Raw genomic sequence first — 17,200 nt, 5'->3', positions numbered from 1 at the left:
TGTTACTGTTTTGTTTAAATTTGTCTAATGATACTTAATTCAATTCTCTGGTTGTTTCCTTGGTGTTTTGTCTGTTTATTTTTGATGTATTTAAGTTTAAAAGTGATTGATGTCAAGCACTTAAAGCAATGACTGCTGCACAGTGAGACTGCAGCAGTGTGGGTCAGTGTGACTGCACAGTGAGACTGCAGCAGTGTGGGTCAGTGTGACTGCACAGTGAGACTGCAGCAGTCTTGGTTTTAATATGACTGGCATGAAATAAAGGAGGACTGTAGACACCTTCTTAGGTGGTTCTTGCAGAGAATTTCAGACCAGACACTCTGCAAGTATTCCTCATTATGCTGTAAAGAGCTGATAATTGATAATTCTTTAGGCATGTGTTGGTAAAAGTGGGAGTTATGTGAGAGAATATAATTGTTAAGTTCTTCCTCCCCAATAACTTGTAGTTAAATTGCATTGTGATGAGTAAGTAGTATCCGGTATAGTTATTCAGGAAGAGGAGATTTAGGAAAACCTAGAGAAAAGGTTTATTCCACATTGGGAAGATGAACAAGAGGTTCAGTGACCATTGAGTTCAGTCTCTGGGTCCTGACAGGAGATTTAGTTACAGTTCTGGTCAAGGTATATAGACTCGCCAGCCATGGGCTTAGTCTTCAGTCTTCTTCAGGGTAGCCTATTGAGTTGTGAGAGCTATGTGAGCTGTCTTTTCTGGAGACAAACTCTCTCTGGTCCACTCCAGAACCTTAGCCTTTTCCTTCTCCAGCATGAAACTTCTGGGAATTCGGAGTGCAACTCAGTAGTAAGGCAGCTAAAAGGAAAGGCACAGTGTCTCTTTAATATAAGCCATAAAACAACATTAACTGTAAAAGGTTAATTTTATAGGAATTTTTTGACATACATAGGGTTCAAATAGAATATATTGGACTGGAGAGATAGTTCAGTGGTTAAGTACTCAAACTGCTTTGGCAGAGGACCCCAGTTTGCTTCCAATACCTACATAGGGTAGCTTACAATGGCCTTATAGCTCCAGCTCCATGGAATCCAGTGCCCTCTTGGCTTCCTTGGGCACTTTCATGTGCACACAGATGTACGCATAAAAACATATTTAAATGCACTAGCTACCCAACTCTTAGAATTATTGATAAACCCATTTGAAGAAAGTGGTTCTGAGTCTTAAAATTACTATAGCCTCTTCATTAGTCATATAGCACCCTGGTTGCTATTCGTTTGCAATTTATATGTACAAATATTGCAATATTAAATAAGAATACAAACTTTGTTTTCCTTTGTGTTACCATTTTTTGTTTTTATAATCAATTATTTAGTGGAGGAATTAAATTTCTATTCTTTGCTCTTTAACCCTCCTCCCTATTTCCCCTCTGTTTTGATTTTAGCTTGAAAGGAATGATCATTTTTGTTGTTGCAGATAACAAAATGATTCTTATTGGTTTTCATGTATTCATAAAAAATAGATCTATTCTAATATACAGGCATTCTTGGGTGTTTTTGTTTATTTCATTTATTCACTTTTTTGTGTGGTGCTAGAGCTCAAGCTAAAGATCTCACACAAGCTAATGTGTGCTCTGACTCTGAGCCCTGGGCCTGCTCTAAACCCTATATGGCAGTGAGGTGAGTCAGCTGTGTGTGTGTGTGTGTGTGTGTGTGTGTGGTTTTTTTATTGTTTTTATTGACCTCTATATTTTTCTCCACTTGTTTCCCTTCCTCTCCTCTCCCCTTTTACCCTCTCCCATGATCCCCATGCTCCCAATTTTTCTCAGGAGATCTTGTCTTTAACTTCCCATGTATAATAGGTCCATGTAAGTCGCTCTTGGGGTCCTCATTGTTGTTTCAGTTCTCTAGGATTATGAATTGTGGGCTTTTTTTTTCCTGCCTTATGTCTATATAGCCACTTATGAGCAACTGCATATGATATTTGTCTTTCTGGGTATGGGTTACCTCACTGAGTATGATATTTTCTAGATTCATCCATTTGCCTTCAAATTTCAAGATGTCATTTTCTTCGACTGTGTATTACTCTGCTGTAGGAGGTCTCTTGTTTGTTCCTGGCTGTTCAGCCCCAAAATAACCACACAGAAACTGTATAATTAAATCACTGCTTGGCCTATTAGCTCTAGCTTTTTATTGGCTAGCTCTTACATCTTAATTTAACCTGTGGCTTACCGGCAAGGTTATGTCTGGTGTCTGTCTCTTGTGAGGCTACATGGCTTCTCTCAACTGATTCTGCCTTCTTTCTTCCAACATTTAGCTTGGTTTCCCACACCTAGCTCTGTTCTACCCTGTTATAGGCTCAAAGCAGTTACTTTATTCATTAACCAATACAGGTAACACATATACAGAAGGACTTCCCATGTCAGTACTGCATTGTGTAAATGTACCACGTTTTCCTTATCCATTCTTTGGTCGAGGGGCATCTAGGATTTTTCCATTCTGACTATGACAAACAATGCTGCCATGAACATAGCTGAACACATGTCCTTGTGGTATGATTGAGCATCCTTCGGATGTATACCCAAAAGTGATATTGCTGGATCTTGAGGTAGGTTGTTTACTAATTTTCTGAAAAATCGACATACTGATATCCAAGCATGTACTTTTTTAAAAAAATATTTATTCATTTATTATGCATTCAATATCTGCCTACACGTGTGCCTGCAGGCCAGAGAGGGCACCAGATCTCATTACAGATGGTTGTGAGCCACCATATGGTTGCTGGGAATTGAACTCAAGACCTTTGGAAGAGCAGGCAATGCTCTTAACCACTGAGCCATCTCTCCAGCCCCCAAGCATGTACGTTTTTAAATGTTAGTTGAGTGATTAATATAAGTGGTTGCACTTCAGCTTTTAACTTGACTGCATTTCTTTGGAATTCCTAATAAGATAATACTTTGGGGGATGCAGTGTGGTAGAGCCTCATCTCATATGTGCAGGGTCTTAGTTTGATCCTCAGCACTGGAGTGGGTGAAAAGTTGTTTGACTGGAACCCTGCTGTAACATGAGGACCGGGCTCATTGGGGTTTCTGTCCCACCCAGTCCACCAGCCATTTAGTCCCAGAGAAAAATCACACAGAGATCCCCAGAAGATCATAAACTGATTGGTCCGTTAGCTCAGGCTTCTTATTAGCTCTTATCACTTATATTAACCCATTATTCTTATCTGTGTTAGCCACATGGCTCGGTGCCTCTTTCAGTGGGGCAGGTCACATCCTGCTTCTTCGGTGGTCTGGGCAGGATTCTGGAAAAAGCTTCCTTCTTCCTAGAATACTCCTGTTCTCATTGCCTCGCCTCTACTTTCTGTCTGGTTGACCTACCTATACTTCCTGCCTGGCCAATCAGTGTTTTATTTAAAACATGATTGACAGAATACAGACAATTCTCCCACACCACTTATCCACTAGTCCTGGGTCTGCTTTCTGGAGTGAATGAACAAGCCTTGGAGTTTAGTGTCCCCATCAGCGCTGTTGAATGTGCTTGTTCATTTCTTACTACCTGCTCTATTCCAAGGATTCCCCTCTTCTCTGCCTACTCCCCAAAGGGTGTGCTTTCTGATTTTCCTATTTCCTATAGGATTTCCTTCATGACTTCTCCTGGCTGTCCTGGACCAGGTGAGCTTCAAACTTGCAGAAATCCACATGCCTCTGCCTCCTTTGTACTGGGATTAAAGGTGTGAGCCACTGTGCTTAGCCCAACCATTTCCTAAATAGACTTTCAGTCAGTTTGTCCTCTGTTTGGGGGAGGGAGAGAGCACATAGTGGAAGATGGGGAGGAGTTTGTCTTTATAATGTATTTCAGGGTGTTTTGGAATTTACTGTTGTATATCCCAGTGTGTTCTCAAACTTTGCAGTTCTTTAGTGTCTCAACTTCTTTAGTGCTGGGGATTCTGCCACATTTGGCTTGTGCCTCGCCTTTGGAGTTTCACCTCCACTTTTGGAGCTACCCCTAATTCCAGATCTTTTAGTGTGGCCTTGAACTTGAATTTTGTTGCTTTTTATTGTCTTCATAGCTCACTTAGGATAGTAACCTAAAAGTAGCAAAGTCTCAAAAACCAACAACAAAACATTTCGAGTCCAAATTGTAGTAGATAAAAATATCCACTCTTGATTTTGAGTCTACGAGACTCAATACATAAATGGTTAGTATACCATTGGTATTTTTTTTGTCTTTGTTTTAAGTCACTCTTTGATTTTTTTCAAAAATCTATTTTTGATATCTTGTTTTGTACATTGTCAGTCTTATGAATGTTTATAAGTATGACCATAATTGGGTGTGATTGTAAACTGAAGTGTCACACTTTACAGCATGACTGATAAGATCAGCCAAAATCTGTCAACAAGGCATAAGTCTTAATATTCTCTGCCCTCTGTTTTGTAATCTCTCCTCGCTACCTCTGTATATAATTCTGGTGTGGAACTCTGAGAATTCACCTGCCCCTCTTCCTCCTTTTTTTTTTTTTTTTTTTTTTTTTGATTTTATAAGACAGGGTCTCTCTGTTGCTTTGGAGCCTGTCCTGGAACTAGCTCAGGCTGGCCTTGAATTTACAGAGATCTGCCTGCCTCTGCCTCTTGAGTGCTGGGATTAAAGGTGTACGCCACCACCATCCAGCATCTTTTTTTTTTTTTAAGGATTAATTTACTTTTAATTTTACATGTAAGAGTGTCTTGCCTGCATGTATGCAAATGATATAAGTCCACTGTGTGGGTTCCTGGTGCTGATGGGGCCAGAAAAGGGCCTTGGAACTGGAGTTACATGATTGCTGGAAACTCAACTCAGATGAGCCACCTCTCCACTTATTATGTTCATTGTTTTTTTAAAACAATAGTTGCAAAAGCCATCAACCTTAAAGCAAATCTGTAATTCTTTTTTTCCTTAAAGATTTATTTATTTATTTATTATGTATACAACATTCCTTCCATGTGTGCTTGCAGGCCAGAAGAGGGCACCAGATCTCATTATAGATGGCTGGAAGATGAGCCAGTGCTCTTAACTGCTGAGCCATCTCTCCAGCCTAAATCTGTTATTCTTAATGTGTCTTAATAATTTTCACTTCAAAAGTGCATATTAACTTTTAAGTTTGGTTTGATTAGTAGTACAGCCAGAAAAATAAAAGTGCTTCCCTAGAGGTAAAGCATACTGTTCTGTTGATCTGGATTCAGAAATACTAAAGTGTAACTTGCTAAGTGTGTAAAACTAAGTTGTACAGGAATATGGTTGAACTATAAGGGACATTAATACTAAAAGCAAACTTGAAGTCTTGCCCACTTTGGATAAAAGGGTCTAGGGAATGGGAAAGGAAAGTTTGGATAAACTTTGGAGTGGGTGCATGGGCTGTACAATTTATTATTCTTTAGCCACATGTGTGCACATTGTATAGAAAGTGATAGTGGAACTTTAGAATGCTTTAAAAAGCAAACTTTTATAATAGCACCCAGCTTTATAGAAAGGTGAATTAAAAATTTTTTTAACTGAGTTGTATTCATCAGTTTCCTGTAGAAAATGCTGAACTTGGATGCTCATATTCTTTAGTTTCTTGATACCTGTATGTAGTCCAAGCTGGCCTTGAACTCTCTGATTGTTTAGCTCTGGTGGTTCTGGAACTTTGTGGCCTTGAACTCTTAATACGCTTGCTTCTTTTTACCAGTGCAAGGATTACAGGCTGTGGGTGGTAGTGTACACTTTTAATTCCCGTGCTTGGAAGGCAGGGGCAAATGGATTTTTAATTCTATGCCAATTTGGTCTACATAGTTCTAGCATAATGGGTGACAGAGACACAGTCAAACAATAGCAAAAATCCACTGATATCTTGGTCTGCCTGGAGAGATTCTGACTTAATTGGTTGGCTCTGTCTTATGTGCTGATTTTAAATTAAGTTTATTAGCAGGGTGGTGATGGCACTCACTCACCTTTAATCACTGCACTTGGGAGGCAGAGGCAGGTAGATCTCTGTGAGTAATGAGGACAGCCAGGGCTACACAGAGAAACCCTATCTTGAAAACCAAAACAAACAAGGAAAAAAATAAGGAAAAAAAATCAGTGTTTTGGGCTGGAGAGATAGCTCAGAGGTCAAGAGAACTGACTGTTGTTTCAGAGGTCCTGAGTTCAATTCCCAGCAACCACATGATGGCTCACACCCATCTATAATGAGATCTGGTGCCCAGAACACTATATACATAATAAATAAATAAATAAAAAACATCAGTGTCTTTGACGCTGGAAAGATGGCTCAGAGCTTAAGAACATTGGCTGTTTTTCTAGAGAATCCGGGTTCAATTCCTAGCACCCACGTGGCAGTTTAAAACTAATTGTCTGTAACTCCAGTTCCACAGGATCTGACACATGGCCATACACGAAGACAAAACACCAACCAATGCACATAAAAAATCAAATCATTAAAAAGAAATCAGTGGGGGCTGGAGAGATGGCTCAGCAGTTAAGAGCACTGAACTGACTGCTCTTCAGAGGTCCTGTATTCAATTCCCAGCAATTACATGGTGACTCACAAACATTTATAATGAGATCTGGTGCCCTCTTTTAGTCTGTAGTCATGCATGCAGACATTGCACTGTATATGTAAGAAGGAAGGAAGAGGAAAGGAAAAGAATTCAGTGTCTTAAAAAGAGTGTCAGGAAACTTCTGTTGTCACCCCAGTAAATCAGGCCTGCAGAAAATACATAGGAAATGAGTTGGTCCAGAATAAATGGAGTACTGTAGATAAACTACGTCAAATTTAAACATTTAACACCATTATTTTTTTCTCTTTCAGATTCATTACTAAACATGGGTGCATTTTTGGATAAACCCAAAACTGAAAAACACAATGCTCATGGTGCTGGGAATGGTTTGCGGTATGGCCTGAGCAGCATGCAAGGATGGAGAGTGGAAATGGAAGATGCACATACAGCTGTTGTGGGTATTCCTCACGGCTTGGAAAACTGGTCATTTTTCGCAGTTTATGATGGTCATGCTGGATCCCGAGTGGCAAATTACTGTTCAGCGCATTTATTGGAACACATCACTACTAATGAAGACTTCAGGGCATCTGGCAAACCAGGCTCTGTGCTCGAGCCATCAGTGGAAAACGTTAAGACTGGTATCAGAACAGGCTTTTTGAAAATTGATGAATATATGCGTAATTTTTCAGACCTCAGAAATGGGATGGACAGGAGCGGTTCAACGGCAGTGGGCGTTTTGATTTCACCTACACATATCTACTTTATCAACTGTGGTGACTCTCGAGCTGTTCTGTGTAGAAATGGAGAAGTCTGCTTTTCTACCCAGGATCACAAACCTTGTAATCCAGTGGAAAAGGAGCGAATCCAAAATGCAGGAGGCAGTGTGATGATACAGCGTGTGAATGGTTCATTAGCAGTGTCTCGTGCTCTGGGGGACTTTGATTACAAGTGTGTTGATGGCAAGGGCCCAACAGAACAACTTGTTTCTCCAGAGCCTGAGGTTTATGAGATACTAAGAGCAGAAGAGGATGAATTTGTCGTCCTGGCTTGTGATGGGATCTGGGATGTGATGAGTAATGAGGAGCTCTGTGAATTTGTTAAGTCTAGGCTTGAGGTCTCTGATGACCTGGAGAGTGTGTGCAATTGGGTAGTGGACACTTGTTTACATAAGGTATGTAAGCTTTTTCGCTTGAACTAACACACTATTGATTTTGAAAAGACATGGTAAGTAAACTTAAGCAAACTTAACTTTTACTATCCGCTGTATAGAACTGTTTTTCTTTTCAGATGCTTCAAGAAAATTAAACCTTTTTGCCAATTTAATCTTTCCAAACCTAATTTGAAAATTAAGTGACAAGCAATATCTCAAATTTATTAAGCTTGAATGTTTTATGACTTGTTGATATTTCAGAAATAGCTATGTAGAATGATGACTTCTGATCTACATGCTTAATATTGGCAGTAGCCATCTTACTCATGATTTGAAACAGCTTAAAACATGTATGTAGTAGAATTCTGTTACTTACATTAAAATATCAAGAGCTACAGGAAATACTGACAGATTTACCAAAAGCCATGATGGTAAAATTGTGTTTTGGTCTTCATAGCGGTTAAGACAAAAACTGAAACAAATGAGTTGTGTCTCCTTTTTTGTCAGTAAGCTATAAACTGAGTTTGCATCTAACTGTAAACAGTAGAAGGTTAGTACATCATCCACATAGAAGGTTGATTGAAATTCTTTCTATGTAGATGTTATTATCTCTGATTAAAGTCTAAAGCCTTATGGAAAAATGTGATCTTAGGAAAATTTCTTGTGAAATTTTTAAAATGTCTGAATTGTAATTCAACAAAATAATAGCAAAAAAAAAAAGAAAGAAAGAAAAGAAAAGAAAAGAAAAAAAATTTCCATTTACCTGACTGTTCCATTAAATACCTTTACATCATTCAGGTCTTGGGCCAGGTGTACGCAGGTGCCTATGGAGACAGGCGTAGTTCTGTGAGTTTGAGGCCAACCAGGTTAAAATAGTCTCCAAAGAAAGAAAGAAAATTCAGTTTATTCATGTGGATCTTTCAACAACATTTATGTAGAAATGATTTAACTGGTGTCTAGATATGTGACTAAGTGCTCTGTGCCTGAAGATGCTAAGGGCAAAACTGGGCTGTTAACTAAAGAGTGTGATGTTTGATTCTGTTTGCTAGGTGGCAGCCTTTCTGTTTCCTACCACATGTACTCAGTGCGGCATAGTCAGCAAGTCTGTAAGAAGGATACTTGTAGACAGTGAGATTGTAGTTGTTGTTTTAGTGGACCTGCCACCTAGCTCCAAAATAAATACACATGAAGGCTTATTCTTTCTTATAAATGCCTATCCTTAGCTTGGCTAATTTCTAGTCATCTTTTCTTAACTTTTACCATCTACCTTTTGCCTTTGGGCTTTTACCTTTCTCTGTTTCTGTGTATCTTTTCTTCCCTTTTTATTCCCTGTCTGAATGTGTTGGGTGGCTGGCCACTTGTCTTGCTCCTTGATCTTTCTTCGCAGATTTCTCCTCCTATTTATTCTTTCTGCCTATCAGTCCTAATTATCCTTTTTGCTAACTTGCTTTTGGTTGTTCAGCTCTTTATTAGACCAATCAGATGTTTTAGATAAAGTAATACAACTTCTTCACAAAAAGAGTTAAACAAATGCAACATAAAAGAATGCAACACGTCTCTGCATCATTGGAACAAATGTTCCATAGCATAAACAAATACAGCACGTCTTAAAATAATGTTCCATTTCATGAGATGGTTACATGCATGGTTAAGTCCCCAGGAGACAACTAACACCCACAATTTGTCCTCTGATCCCAATGTGCTCCCCGATCCTCCATAAATATTTTTTTAAATGCATCTTGGTCGAGAAATGGAGAAAGATTAAAAGAGGAGGAGCCCTGGAAATACCGGGTATGGGTGAAATATCCCATTACCATAAATAAAATGAAAAGAGCCAGCTTCCAAAGGAGACTTAGAAGCCTAGCCTTAGTTACCACATCATAAAGCGTAAAAGATTCGAATGGCAATAGTTCCCACTTTTCTGACTTTTCCTTTTCTAACTTAAGTGTCTTTTTTACTTCTCAGGGTGAGTTTAGTACAAAAGCCATCAATGAATGTCTGTCAGTGACCAAATAGGCGTCAACTCTTAAAATGTCTCCTTAGACTCTTAGAGCTCATTTGGAGCCTTTTGAGAGCAAAACAGACTTTTTTTGCTTGGCTAGTAAGTAAAAGTAGCCTTTCCCCAAATTAAGAAAAAACATAATGTCTGTGTTAGTGGAAAAAATACCTAGATAAAAATGGAAAGGTCAAAGAATACACTCAATTTTTCTCCTCACCCAAATCAGGTTCTTAGCATTGTTGTATGAATCTTTCTAGCTTTTTTTTTTTTTAATGAGCTTTTTGAAACTGGGTCACCATATTTTCTCTGTCTCTCTCTCTCTCTCTCTCTGTCTCTCTCTCTCTCTCTCTCTCTTTCTCTCTCTTACTTGCACGCCAGCTCCAGAAGCTTCCTGTGTTCTTCCTGCCCCCTCGATGGTATTATAGATTTGTGCCATTATACATAATCACTTTAACAGTATATATTTTTAAATTTTATTGGATATCTACTTGTTTCATTGTGTGTGTACTTGGGTGCAAATTTACCCTCCCACCTACCAGTGCTCAAATGGCAGAGGACAGCTTGATGGAGTTGGTGCTTATTCTTACCATGTGGGTTCTGGGAATCAAACTCAGGTAGTTAGACTTGGCAGTAGGTGCCTCTACTTGCTGAGCTATATCGATAGCCACTTTTATAGTTTTGCTTTTTAATCTGACTGAAGGTGTATATTTTTATTAACGTGAGGTCCATTGTATATTCTTTTATTCAGCCTGCTTTTTCCAGCAATGTGGTGTAGAGAGAGCTCTGTTTATAGAGTTGCGAACTTTGTTATGACTGCGTAGCATTCTAATATTTGAAGAAGGTGGTCATGAGAATAGCTAGAAGTTTATCTGGATGGTAGCTTGGACTAATGTTCTGTTTTAGTATAATATATTCTATCCCAAAAGTATGCTAGTTTTCAGGAACTTTGAATACCCTTTGAAGGAGATTGAATTGATGCTGATGGTGTATCTTTACAATATAGCTCTTATCAATTTAAAGTAATTTAATGTCTTTGGCAGTGGTGTTAAAAGATTACAGGCTGTCCTAGAATCTCAGAAAGGAGTAATAGTACAGATAAGGTGTTGGAGCAGGTAGTTCATTCCACTTTGGTGGAAATTGACCAGCATAGTTCTTTTGATTGAATCTGCATTCAGATCGAAGTCAATTTTGAAAAACTCACTTGGTCAGGATGGAAATACAGATTTGCTTACTTTTTCCCTAATGACTGAATATTATTTATGGAATTAAGCCTATGCTTACATTTTTTAATTCCATAAATTTGTCATTTTACTTGTTTGTATTATAAAACCAAGGGTTAGCTGTAACTGTAAAATGGAACATGATTACTTGAAATTTAGAAGGGAAAATTATATACATACATATGTTTAATTCCATGGAAAACAGAGATGTTTAGTGAGCGTTGCCTGCCAATTAAATAGAGTTTTCCCCCAGGAGATTGGGATGAAGTCAGTGTTTCTATGTTGAGTATGCCTTTTAATAGCACGCACGCTTGTGTATGGTAACTAATAAAGCCTTGAAAGATTGTGGTAATAATCTTTGTCAGAATTAACAGTATTACAGAGTTACTGGTTTCTGTGTATGTGTTGTCCTTTGCACTTATATTTTAGGCCTGTTAATTTTTACAGCAGTCATGTGATTTTTACAGCAGCCATTAGAGTTGTTAATGATAAATCATCTTTTAGGTTTCCATTTAGCAGTGTTGTGTTAGATGATGACTCTGCCAGATAATATCCTACTTAAATTAGTCCCTAAGAAAACAGGCTTCAGTCAGGCAATGGTGACGCACACCTTTAATCCCAGCACTTGGGAGGCAGAGGCAGGTGGATCTCTGTGAGTTCGATGCCAGTCTGGTCTACACAACAAGTTTCAGGATGGCCAGGCTACACAGAGAAACACTGTGTAGAAAAATAACAAAAAACAAGGGCTTGTTTTTTTAAGGACAGGGTTTCTCTGTGTAACAACCCTAGCTGTCCTGAAACTAGCTCTGTAGACCAGGCTGGCCTCCAGCTCACAGAGATCCGCCTGCCTTTCTTTGCCTCCCGAGTGCTGGGATTAAAGGTGTGTGTCACCACTGACCAATCAAGGGCTTACTATTTTGCTGCTCACCATACTGTTGCAATATTGCCAACTGATTGAGATTTCTTAAAGTATATAACTGCTATTCACGTGACATTTTATGATTTATAGGTCATACTTTTAATGTTTATAGTAATTGGGCAAAGAAAGTTTCTAGTTTACAAGGAAGGAAATGGAAGTTGACATGAAAAAATAGTTGTTAGTTGTACAGTTAATCATTAATAGTTTAGACTTGATTTTACATTTTCTGACTTTATTTTTAGAAGTGATTATCAGAAATTTTTGATCTAATGTATATGTGCACTTTGGTGCTTTGGGTCTGAAAAATAGTTCTCTGATGTAGTGGGGGGATTTTTCCCCCATTGTTACAAAATTAGCTGCTGACAGTTGACTTTATTATTTCCATGTAGTTCTGTTTACTAATACACATGTACAAGCATTAAAAATAGGATTTTAAGCTGTATTTTATAGAGATGGAACATGATATGCTTGTTGCTTTAGTTTGCATTATAAAAATCAATATTCCTTGATATTCTAAGATACTTGATTTTCTTAAATTCAGTTAAATACTGAAGCTTAAATCAGAAGCGTATTTAAGACATGAACTAGATCTAGTCATGGGATAAAATTTAGGAAGATGTCTTTGAAAGGTAGTGTCACTCTGATTTATTCCTACAACATGGAAAATGTACTTTATCCCCAAAATATTTTAGTTCTAAACTCACTTTAACTCTAAACCTTTTCCAGTGTAATTTATGGAAAATATCTTCATTTAAAAAGGCAAAATATTTTAAACATAAAATATTGGAGTGGGGTGTGGTTAGCAATTTCTTTTAAAAATGTCGTTTGCATTTATTTTGTGTGTGTGTGTGTGTGTGTGTGTGTGTGTGTGTGTTTGCACATGTGCTGCCGCAAGTGGAAGTGTATGGGGAACTTGTATTAATTGGTTCTCACCTTCCACCGTGTGGTTCTGGAGCTCCAACTGAATTTTATCTATCTGCTGAGTTGTCTGACTGGCTCTGGTTGGCTGTCCTAAGAGGAGAGAATCGATGATGAAAATACAGTGTACATAGATCCAGTACAGCTTAGTCGGGGAGATTTCAGTGCTTTCTTCATCATCTTGTTCTAGTGCCTGAGTAGTTTTTCACAGTTCCCAGATTGATTGTTACCAGTTTCAAGTATTATGTGATTACATTCAAACTTAATGAATCTACATGTCCCAGTAAGATATTACATATTATAATGTATTTTTCATATTTCATTCTTTTGAAAACGTACTTGCTGCTGAGACCCTGTTCCTGTTGTATACTATACAACCTCTCAAACCTTGGGAACATTGAACATAGCTGTGCCTTATCTTCTAGATCACACTGGTTGTTGTTATTTTTATTACTATTATGAAGGCTGCTTTTATTGTAACATCCTCCCAAACTATCACATATGCTGTGTGGAGACGTACTTCTGGACTCTCCTTTGTATTCATGCAACATTCAGCTTCAGAACCAAATATGTCAAAATCTCTTACAGATACCCCTCTTTATAGCAGGGCAATGTCTTCTTTTTTAAAAAAAAATTTTATGATTTATTTATCTTTTATTTTATGTGCATTGGTGTGAAGGTGTCAGGTCCCCTGGGCCTGGACCAGAGTTTCAGACAGTTGTGAGCTGCCATGTAGGTGCTGGGAATTGAACCGGGTCCTCTGGAAGAGCAGTCAGTGCTCTTAACCGCTGAGCCATTTCTCCAGCCCCGGGCAATGTCTTCTTTGACGTAATTTGTTAGTTATTAGTGCTTAGATTCTTCAGTGTATATTATACCTATCTACTGAACTATAAAAGAAAAGGCATTGAAATAAATAGCTAATATTTTGTTCTTAATTTTTATAGAAACAAATTTCAACCTTGGGTTTAATGAAAACTATGTAAATTAACTTTTATAATTGATAGGGTCTATATTTTATAATTTGTAAGGATCAAGTGGAGTTTTTATAGATAGCATATTGATTAGGAATTGTTTAATAATATTCTTGGTGTTACAAAAGGAAATGGTTAAAAGATACTATTGTTAAGTGTCTGCCAACCCTTCTGTCCATTAAATTGTCCAAAAAATCATAGCCTTGTTTGATGTTTTCAGTATCTACTGTATAGTTTAAATTTTTTTAGATTAAAAAATTTTTGCTTTAACTGTACTCATATGATACACTTAATGTGTAGTCATATAACCAAATGCTATGTATCTAATAGTAAGTCATAAAAGTTGGTGGGTTTTGTTGAGTAATGAAATTTGGCTAGTGTCAGAGTTCTGGTTTTCCAGACACTTTAGCAATTGGTAATATATTTCTGATGGGTTTTTCTACCAAAGCTCAGGAATCTGTAGAGAGACTGTGACGTCTGGAGAAGACCTCTTACCCCTTCAAACTTGCTCCCATTACAGTGGAGCGTGAAAGAAAATATTTGCTAGGCTTAGTAGCACATTTCTGTTAACTCAGTAGAAGTAGATGCAGGGAAAGCTCGAGTTTCATGGCCAATTGAGACTGTATAACATAGCGACGGCATCTCAGGAACAAAGACAGAAACACTGTCATCGATGGAAAAATTCCACAGCAGTTTTATATGTTGAGATACTCAGTTATAGACCTAAAGAGAAGGTAGAAATTTTTTTTTTAATTTATTGCCCAGCCATGGCACTTTTAAGAATGTACTTTGTACTTCCATTTTAATATAATTTCTAAGGTTATAATTAGAAGGAGTAAAATTTATTCTTATATAAAACAAACTTTTTCCTGCTTTCTAAACACCCTGGAATTAAAAAGTTGCCCCTATTGACTCAGGTGGCACATGCCTGCAGTCTCAGTATTTGCTAGACTGAGGCAGAAGGATTGCACGTTTTAAGCAAGCTTTGACACCCTATCTCTAAAACAAAATAAAAGCAAAAAACCCAGTTGCCCGGGTGTTCATAGCCCATTGTTTGATGTGACTTAAGAATATTGAAGTAGTGAATTTCTTTCTCGCATTCAATGGCTGTCAGTTTTTTTACATTTTCATTTATTTATAGTAGGTGTGTGTATGCATGAGTGTGCAGTTCATGTGTGGAAGTCAAAGGAATACTTTTGGAAGTTGATTCCTTTTATGATGTAGCGTCTTGAGTTTTATGATAATCAGATTTTCAGCAATATTGAATAGAGTTGTATTATGTTGATTAGCATGAATTTTTCCAAATGTTTAAAGGGTGTTTTAGGCTTAAGCTACTCTTAGGATTATGCAATTTTGAATGCAAAACAGTGTAGAAGATATAATAGGTGTAAAGTGGTCTTCATTTCTCAGGATGTGAGGTGGTGGGTAAAAATAATTACACAGAGTTAAAATCCAAAAATAACTGCGTTTATAGTCATACCTTGTTCCTTATGGTTGTTTTTTAAGCCTTTACAATAAGGTTATCCAGGGTATACATTCTAGGTGGCTAAATAAATCTTAAATGCTTAAAGTAACTCTGGAACTAAATAATAGCCAGTTGTTGAAACAGAAAACTTTCCCTTTTCTTTCAGGGAAGTCGGGATAACATGAGTATTGTATTAGTTTGCTTTTCAAATGCCCCCAAGGTCTCAGATGAAGCAGTGAAGAGAGATTCAGAGCTGGATGAGCACTTGGAGTCACGGGTTGAAGGTAAGGTGTTTTTTTTGTTGTTGTTGTTGTTTTCTGCAGTTCAGAAAGAAAGAAAGAAAATTATCCATTATCAGATGATTCTTTTAAAAGTTTCTCAGTAGAAGCATTTATATTAAAATGTACTTCAAAAATAAATATCCATCTGCCTAAGATATGCTATCTTAGACCAATTATCAATGTGAGGAGAATGGGATTTCTCCCTCCTTGAAAGATGTTTTAGGGTGGAGGTCAGTGTACAATTTCTTAATGCAGTTGCCAGGTAATAGTGGTGATTTGGAACTAAATGATACTTGTAGAAGGAATGAAAATTGATTGATAATGTACCAGACTGCAGTGGTTTTTATTTGGGGAGATTTGTCTCCATGTGACTTGGGGCAGTGTTGTAGATACTGATGAAGTGTTACTGGCATCACTTTACATGTTACTTACTGCTCAAGACTATGCCACAACAAAAATTGCCTGGTCCAAAACATAAGCAGTGGTATCTATCTTACCTGTCACTAAAAATGTCTGAGATCAACAATTTAAAGAAGAAAAGATATATTTTAGTTTAGTTTCAAGCGTTTTGGCCCATGGTTACTGGCTCCATTGAACCTGAATGAAGCAAGGCAGAAGAATATCAAGGAAGTAGGAACATACGTCATTGACTAAGTGGGGAGGGATGCTGGTGTACCAAGGAGAAGATTTATCCCTCAAAAGCAGGCTCTAAAGTGACCTGCTTCCTCCATTAGGCATCACTTTGTGATAATCCACTCACTACAATTCAGTCAGCTTTTAATAGTGTCACCAGCTAGGGACTAAGCCTTCAATAGTCTTGTACCAGTAAGCATCTTGCATATAGGAGTGTAAAGCAGTGTAACTAAGTGAAAAATTTTAAAAGTAACAGTGATGTTACAGCTAAAAGATGAATAGGATTGGCAGCAAAAGCATTTCAGACTCCCAGGAGTCTGAAGACCTGGTTACAGGGAGTTTTTTTGATTGAAACTTAGAAGTAAGGGAGTCATTTTGGAGTTAAAGGGGAAGTGGTAGATTCCAAGGCCAAAGCCAGAATCTTATTGAGGCTTGGTAAAAGTTGGTATTTTGTATCTTGCGAGGCTGCTTAGGACACTGGCTTCTTATGTTAAAGGTAGTACCCACATACAGAGACGTATAGTAAAATAGATAAAATAGGCTGGAGAGATGACTTTTGCAGTTAAGAGCACCTGCTGTTCTTACAGAGGATCTGGGTTCAACTTCCAGTACCCGTGTGGTAACTTAAAGCTTCCAGTAGCTCCAGTTCCAGGAGATCTGGCACATTCTTGTGGCCTGTGGGCAGTAGGCATACATGTGGTGCATACACATACATGCAGATGCAGGCAAGATACTCACACATGTACAATAAAAATCTTTTTTTTTTTTTTTTTTTTTTTTGTGGGGAGTTTTGAGACAGGGTTTCTCTGTGTAGCCCTGGGTGTCCTGGCACTCTCTCTGTAGACCAGGCTGGCCTCAAATTCACAGATTCACCTGCCTCTGCCTCCCAAATGCTGGGATTAAAGGTGTGCGCCAACACTGCCCAGCTACAATAAAAATCTTTAAAAATGAAAATTAAAGATTTTTTAAAAGTGATTTACTGGAGCTGGGGGTGCGGCTCAGTGCTAAAGTGCTTACCTTATATATGGATACCTTGGTTAGGTCATTATCTCTGATGAAAAAGAGACTTTTTTATTTTAGGCTATGATCCCATCACTGGGAACAGAGGCAGGAGGATTTATTTGAAGTTATTATTTTCACATAAAATCAAGAAAATTCTCAGCTGGAAAAATTGCTT

At 37.9% G+C, this 17,200-nt stretch overlaps 1 protein-coding gene across 7 annotated transcripts in view; it reads left to right on the top strand.

Annotated features, from left to right (window-relative positions):
- Positions 1–17,200, top strand: part of Ppm1b (protein phosphatase, Mg2+/Mn2+ dependent 1B) — a 60,319-nt gene that overhangs the window by 22,362 nt on the left and 20,757 nt on the right. For all 7 annotated transcript variants that reach the window (XM_085690958.2, XM_085690960.2, XM_085690959.2 and 4 more), the window contains exons 2-3: positions 6,779–7,638; positions 15,276–15,393. In XM_085690958.2, coding sequence (XP_085547084.1) covers positions 6,793–7,638; positions 15,276–15,393 — 964 coding nt within the window. In that variant the 5' untranslated portion in view covers positions 6,779–6,792. The remainder of the gene's footprint in view (positions 1–6,778; positions 7,639–15,275; positions 15,394–17,200) is intronic.

This window comes from Myodes glareolus, chromosome 6 (assembly GCF_982192425.1).
Source record: "Myodes glareolus chromosome 6, mMyoGla1.1, whole genome shotgun sequence".
NCBI classification, from domain to species: Eukaryota; Metazoa; Chordata; class Mammalia; order Rodentia; family Cricetidae; genus Myodes; species Myodes glareolus.
Note: the sequence above shows the minus strand (reverse complement) of the source record. Positions and strands in the feature narration are given on the sequence as shown.